Source organism: Nansenia antarctica, assembly GCF_963989245.1.
Source record: "Nansenia antarctica genome assembly, chromosome: 6".
In the NCBI taxonomy this organism is placed as follows: Eukaryota; Metazoa; Chordata; class Actinopteri; order Argentiniformes; family Microstomatidae; genus Nansenia; species Nansenia antarctica.
The window spans coordinates 50,373,539-50,381,038 of NC_137676.1; the positions used below are offsets into that span (position 1 = coordinate 50,373,539).

The following is a 7,500-nucleotide window of genomic DNA, read 5'->3' on the forward strand; positions in this document are numbered from 1 at the left end:
TATCATCCTAACATCTCACCCTCACCTACTGGTCTCCCATCCTAACCCCAGCCTAACCCTTCATACTGTGGCCTTAATCTCTAATCCCTGATTCTGATCAAAGCTCACACAGGCAGTATTTGATCTGGGGTTATCCCCGGCTTCACCAGTAATCTGAGCCCACACTAACCTTACACTAACTCTTGATACCAACACACACACACACACACGCACGCATGCACGCTCACACACACACACACATACGCACACACATATGGAGGCACGTCCGCGCACGCACGCACGCACACGCGCACGCACACACACAAGCACACACACACACACACACACACACACACACACACACACATAAACACAAACACACACAAACACAAACACTCTCGCTCTCTTATCTATAATCCCCCTGCCACAATGTGACCCCGTCTTAAGTACATTTTCAGTAACAGACACTCAGACTCTCTCTCAGCATCATGTTAAGTGCAGTGCGTTTCTCAATCCTTGCGTGACAAATCTCTAGTGGGTTGGATTAGGATCTCTAGTGGATTGGATTAGGATTCGATTTTTCCTATGTCATCCCAATGCTCACCTGACAATATTCTGTCTTTTCTCTGTTTAGGGTTAGGGTTAGTCTGTTTGTTTGTGTCCTTATACTCTTTCTGAATCCATCTATTTTTTATGTATGTGTATACGTACTACGTATGTTCTTGTGTGTGTTTCTGTCTCTCTTTCTCACTTGTAAACATGTATGTGTGTGTCTATGTGTGTGTGTGTGTGTGTGTGTGTGTGTGTGTGTGTGTGTGTGTGTGTATGTGTGTCTCTGTGTGTGTGTGTGTGTCTGTGTGTGTGTGTGTGTGTGTGTGTGTGTGTGTGTGTGTGTCAGGAGTTCCACTACCGGCCACGGGCCAGTGACTCCTGCCTGCCGTGTGACTGCTACCCTGTGGGCTCCTTCTCGAGGTCATGTGACTCAGAGAATGGCCAATGCCAGTGTCGGCCCGGTGTGATTGGACGGCAGTGCAACACATGTGACAACCCGTTCGCTGAGGTCACTCAGACTGGCTGTGAAGGTGAGGCTCAGGGAGGCTGCCATAACTCACCCTCTCTCTAAATACAACTGAACAAAAATGTAAACGCAACACTTTTGTTTTTGCTCCCAATTTTTCATGAGTTGAAATCAAAGACCTACAACTTTTTTTTATGTACACAAAAGGCCTATTTCTCTCAAATTGTGTTTACAAATGTGTTTAAATCTGTGTTAGCGAGCACTTCCCCCTCGCTGAGATAATCCATCCACCTGACAGGTGTGGCTCAGGCACGCTCCCACAGCACTCAAAACTTCTGTGGCATTGTGCTGTGTGATAAAACTGCACATTTTAGAGTAGCCTTTTATTGTGACCAGCCTACAGCACATCTGTGCAATAATCATGCTGTCTAATCAGCATCTGGATATGCCACACCTGTGAGGTGGATTGGATTATCTCGGCTCTATCTAAGTTCTTCATTAAACGGTTAACCTGAATCCTGGACGGCATCCAATTTATTATCACAAGTTAAGTTACCTGATCTATCATTTCTCCACAACTGTTTGCTGACCTCAAGATGATGTTAACCAATCTAACACCCCACTCCCTCCCTCCCTCCTTCTCTCTCTCCCTCTCTCTCTCTCTCTCTCTCTCTCTCTCTCTCTCACTCTCTCCCTTCCTCCTTCCCTCCCTCCCTCCCTCTTGCTCCATCTCTCAGTGATCTATGACGGCTGTCCTAGGACCATCACCCTGGGCATATGGTGGCCCAGGACCAAATTCAACCTGCCTGCAGCTGTGCCCTGTCCTAAAGGATCAGTGGGTCAGTCTCTACACACACACACACACGCATAAACCCACAAGCACACGCACACGCACACGCACACACACACACACACACACACACACACACACACACACGCACGCACACTTTCTATCCATTGTGCCACACACTCACCCTGGGTTGTTGGTATGTAGTTATGGATGCATGGATACCAGCGGAGGCTGGTGGAGCTAGAAATCCGAGGATGGGCTCATATGTAATGCATGGAATGGAATGAGGACACACGTTCGTCATCGATTTCTGGCCTCCACTAATGTGTCTGGTATGTGTATGAAAAGGACGTGGTTCAAAGCACCACTCAAAATGGCCTAAAAGGTTGACCTGAAGACCTGGGACTTCCTGAGCTAATGCCTAGGCTGGGGCTTAGCAGGCTAACCCAGTCTTTAGATGCTTACCTGTATGTGACACATGTACCTGTCCCCTCCAGGTGCTGCTATCCGCCACTGTGACGTGGAGAGAGGCTGGTTGGAACCTGACCTGTACAACTGTACCTCTCCTCCCTTCGTAGAGCTCAACACTGCGGTGAGGCTGACACTCTACTAATACTCTACTAATACTCTACTACTGTACTATTGTAATACTCTACTGATACTCTATACTCCACTAATACTGTACTACTATAATACTGTGTGTGTGTGTGTGTGTGTGTGTGTGTGTGTGTGTACAGCTGGAGTCTGTGGAGCGTAACGAGACGGAGCTCAGCACCATCATGGAGAAGAAGCTGGCCCACCAGCTCCGCGACGTCACGGAGGCCACGCCCCGTCTCTACGGCAATGACCTCCAGATCGCAGAGCGTCTCCTGTCCCGCCTCCTGACCTTCGAGGGCTTGCAGACGGGCTTCGGCCTGACCGCCACTCAGGACGCCCACTTCAATGAGGTATGGGATTGCCATGGCAACAAAGTCGGTGTTAGGGTTAGGGTTTGTTACTATGGTTTGGACCCAGGGGCAGTGCAGGACAAAGGAGGCGGTAGGCTTGTAGAATCAAAATAAAGTCACTCTTACTTTCAGGAAAAGGGAATTTCAGGCACACACGGATACTCAGTCCCCAGAAGCTATGAAAATAATAAAGAGCACAAGGCAAACGCAAACGTAAAGTTTCAGCAATAACCTCAATCTCAATACTTAACAGCCAACCCAGTTAGATAAGGCTTCAAAAGACAGGCACATCAGCTTCACACGACACGGAGAGAACATCTGAATTCAAGGGGAATTGGGAGCATAATATGTTATGATAATATATATATATACTGTACACCAGGGTGGTAACGAGACACACGTGTACCAAATACAGACTAATGACAAGACTTAAACAGAACCATACACAAGATACCATATACATGGGAGAGGGGGCCAAAGGATCGCTAAAGAAAGAGAGCGAACCCCCAGACATCACAGTAGTAGCAGTCGTGGAACACTTGGTGTGTGTATGTGTGTGTGTGTGTGTGTGTGTAGAACGAGGGAACCACAGTCGCCAGTAGACCGTGAGCTAGTCGAGCGATTCTGTGAAGTACTTCTCATCTCGCCTTTGATCTCGTCTGTTGTGATGTGCCTCCTCTCTCTCTAACTGTTGAGCCGCAATCATGTCAGCTGCAATTCATTCTCTATTCTCTTCTCTTCACTCTCTCCATACCAACCTCTCCTTTTCACTCTCTCTCTCTCTCTCTCTTTCACTCTCTCCTCTTCCCTGCCTTCTCTTTCTCTCACTCTTTTATCCACCCCCTCTGCCCCATCTGAATCTTGCTTTTTCTCTCATTTCCATATTTTCTTTCCCACTCTCCCCCCTACCCGCTTTCTTTTTCTCTTCCTCTTTTATCCTCCTCTCTCTGCTGCCTGTCTCCTCTCCCTCCTCTCCCTCCTCTCCCTCCCTCCTCTCCCTCCTCTCCCTCCTCTCCCTCCCTCCCTCCTCTCCCTCCTCTCCCTCCTCTCCCTCCTCTCCCTCCTCTCCCTCCCTCCTCTCCCTCCTCTCCCTCCTCTCCCTCCTCTCCCTCCTCTCCCTCCCTCCTCTCCTTCCTCTCCCTCCTCTCCCTCCTCTCCCTCCCTCCATTCCTCCATCCCTCCCTCCTTCCTCTCCAGAACCTGATCCGGGGATGCAGTGCGTTGTTGGGTCCGGGTAGCGCCGGGCTGTGGAGGGCCCAGACCCAGACCCAGGCCCAGGCCACGGGAGGGGCCGGGGGGCTGGCTGACCTACTGGAACAATACGCCCAAACCCTGGCCCAGAACATGAAGCTGACCTACCTCAACCCGGTGGCCCTGGTCGCACCCAACATCGGTGAGTCACCTCCCCTCCAGGGAACAGGACAGGGCGGGGCGAGGGGCGGGGCGAGGGGCGGGGTGGGGTAGGGTGGGATGGAGCAGAGCAGGGTAGGGGTGGGGTGGGGTGGAGTAGGGCAGAGCAGGACAGGAGTGGAGAGGCCCTTCAAATGACTATGCGCTTTACAGTGCATCGCAATGCGTTTGCCTGTCCCAGATTAAAAGCAAGTCTTGAACTAAATCGCTACTTTCAGTGGAGACTTCACTGGCGATGCAGCCGCCAAACTGCCAATTGTGCCAGGCAGTCGGGGTCAGACGAGTGTGTGTGTGTAATTGGTCTCTCTTGGAGAACGATTCAGCAGGAGTAGTTGTCATTTTCTCCCTGCTCTTTACGCACTCTCCTGCCGCGCTGGAGAGCTGGAGCGTGTGCTGGTTCTGAGTGGGTTCCACCACCCTGTGGAGTGGCCATATCTGCTGTGTCAATCACTCATTCTGCACTAGTGGGACGCTGGAGGAGGGACCCTTCCTCTTTCCATTCCATGCGTTACAATGAGCCCGTCCTTCCATGTCTACCTCCACAGGCCTCTCCTAATTCCTTCTCTATTTGCTGTGCCAAGTACTCATTCTACAGAGCACACACAGAGTACTCGTTCTATTCGTCATTCTACACAGCTCCTAACTCCTAGTGGAGTTAATGTAGTGCAGTCACTCTCTGCTGTGTATTGTATGGGGTGATTGATTTCCTCTTATGTATTGGTGTGTGTGTGTGTGTGTGTGTGTGTGTGTTGTAGTGATGAATCTGGACCGTGTGGAGAACCACACACACGTGCGGAGGCGGTTCCCTCGCTACCACAGTACTCTGTTCCGAGGCCAGGCTCTCTGGGACCCTCACACACATGTGGTGCTGCCCCCTACTGCCCTGGTGCCCCAACGACAACACTCATGTAAGGATAACGCACATGCACACACACACACACACACACGAACACACACACACACACACACACACACACACATACATACTGTACACACACAGACACGCACGCACACACACACACACACATACATAGGTGTGCATGAGCACACACAAATACACACACACAGGCACACACACACACACACACACACACACACACACACACACACACACTCTCACTAACTTACACCATCCTCTTCCATTGGCAGCTCCACAGAACATAGGTCCCGCCCCTGTCAGTATCTTGGCCAATCAGACTGGAGAGTATGTCTCTGCCAGGCGTACTGTTCCACTGTCGGAGCCGCCCTTCACCATCGTCATCATGCTGATCTATAGAAGTCTGGGAGCAGCCCTCCCTCCCAAGTACCACACTGACCGCCGGGGCGTCAGGTAAGACGTGTGTGTGTATGTGTATGTGTGTGTGTGTATGTGTGTGTGTGTGTGTGTATAAGCTATCTGCATGTATTTACACTTTCGATCTCCCCTCTCTCTCTCCCTCTTCCTCCTCCGTCCCTCTCTCTCTCTCTCTCACCCCCACCCCTCCAGACTCCCCAGACACCCTGTGATGAACTCCCCGGTGGTCAGTGTGTCCGTCTACAACAACCAAACCTTCGTTGGGGGGGCGCTCGACTCCCCCCTGCTCCTGGAGTTCCGTCTCCTGGAGACAGCCAATCGCAGCAAGCCTCTGTGTGTCCAATGGAACCACAGCAGCCCGTGAGTGGATCACTAAGACTTGTGAAAAATGTTCAATATATCATTTCCCAAAGGAGCTTGATTTGGGAAGTCAGTTACACTTACAGTAAATGTATCACATTCAAACGTGAACATCAACGCTCCCTTTACAAAAGAGATCAATGGGACTTGTCTCATTAGAGAAATCAAAGAGCGATACTTAAAGAAGGAGATTTGAATGTGACTAATGCTGTTATCTTTCTCTCAAACCCTACCCGTCCTTCTTATATTCACTTCCTCTCTCTCTCTCCCTCTCTCTTTCTCCCTCTCTCTCTCTCCTTCTCTCTCCCTCTCCCTCTCACTTTCTCTCTCCCCCCCCTTCCCCCCCCAGGTTTGAGGTGGGGGGCTGCTGGACGGTGAGGGACTGTATGGTGGTCTACAGAAACACCTCTCATGTGCGTTGTCAGTGTCAGAGGCTGGGCACCTTCGGTGTTCTGATGGACAGCTCCCAGAGAGAGGTGAGATGGCTTCACCTCACCTTCACCTTCACTTTTACAACTCCAGTGACTTCACCTCACCTTTACATTCACCTTGTACAGCTTCAGTTACCTCACCTCACCCTGAACTTCACCTGGCACAGCTTCAACTCAACACACACACTTATAGTAACAAGAACGGTACCCTTAAAACACTGACCTCTTTCTCTCTCTAACACACGTTCTCCCTCTCGTTTGCTCTCCTCCCTGCCTCTTCCCCCTTTCTCTCTTTATTTCTCCCTCCTTCCTCCTTTCCCTTCCTGCCTCCCTTCCTTCCTTTCCTATCTCTCTATCTCTCTATCCCCCCTCCCCCGCGTTGAGCAGCAGCTGGAGGGGGACTTGGAGACCCTGGCCCTGGTCACCTACGCGTCCCTGTCCGTGTCCATGCTGGCCCTGCTGCTGACGGTCCTGGTGCTCTCCTGCCTCCGGGGGCTGAAGTCCAACACCCGCAGCATCCACTCCAACACCTCGGCCGCCATGCTCCTCTCTGAGCTCGTGTTCCTGCTCGGCATCAACCACACGGAGCAGCAGGTCAGTGTGTGTGGGGGGTGGGCAGCGGTGTGTGTGTGTGTGTGTGTGTGTGTGTGTGTGTGTGTGTGTGTGTGCGTGTAGGCCTGTAGAATGTCTATGTCTATGTGTGTGTGCCTGTGTGCTTGCGCGTGCTCACGTGTGTGTGTGCATGGTGCTCAGTGCTCATCGGAATTCTGTGCGTGTACAGTAGGCGTGTGAGGCGAAGTATGTGTCAATACACTAGAGATTACTTTTCGACGAGAGCTTGAATTCATGAGATTCTTCGCCAGTCGAGCTACGATGAAGACCCCCTTCCATGTCTGCCATGCTTGGGAGCGTTGTTCTGTCTGAGTGGGTGGACAAATTGGATGTCTGGCTGTATTGTTGCCAAGGCTGTGTCTATTTTGATTCTCTGCTGGAGGCTTGATTGGAGCTTTGCACTGTGGTTCACACACATACAACACTGGAACAGATTGCTACATAGCCTCTCTCGATCTCTTTCACTCTCTTGCTGAATGGTCTGTCCCATCTCTCTCACTCTCTCCGTTTTTCTCTCTCACTCTCTCTCTGTCTCTCTCTCTCCCTCTCTTTTTCAGTCTTTTCAACCTTTGTATCCTGAATGCTCTGCCACATCTCTCTCTCCCCCCTCCCCCCTCCCCCCCCTCTCTCTCTCTCTCTCTCTCTCTCTCTCTCTCTCT

At 51.1% G+C, this 7,500-nt stretch overlaps 1 protein-coding gene across 1 annotated transcript in view; it reads left to right on the forward strand.

Annotated features, from left to right (window-relative positions):
• Positions 1–7,500, forward strand: part of celsr3 (cadherin, EGF LAG seven-pass G-type receptor 3) — a gene marked incomplete at its 3' end in the record, with an annotated part of 317,293 nt that overhangs the window by 299,632 nt on the left and 10,161 nt on the right. Inside the window, exons 18-27 of the mRNA XM_080534612.1 lie at positions 878–1,061; positions 1,735–1,836; positions 2,285–2,379; positions 2,525–2,734; positions 3,932–4,127; positions 4,900–5,052; positions 5,294–5,474; positions 5,631–5,798; positions 6,148–6,274; positions 6,617–6,823. Coding sequence (XP_080390738.1) covers positions 878–1,061; positions 1,735–1,836; positions 2,285–2,379; positions 2,525–2,734; positions 3,932–4,127; positions 4,900–5,052; positions 5,294–5,474; positions 5,631–5,798; positions 6,148–6,274; positions 6,617–6,823 — 1,623 coding nt within the window. The remainder of the gene's footprint in view (positions 1–877; positions 1,062–1,734; positions 1,837–2,284; positions 2,380–2,524; positions 2,735–3,931; positions 4,128–4,899; positions 5,053–5,293; positions 5,475–5,630; positions 5,799–6,147; positions 6,275–6,616; positions 6,824–7,500) is intronic.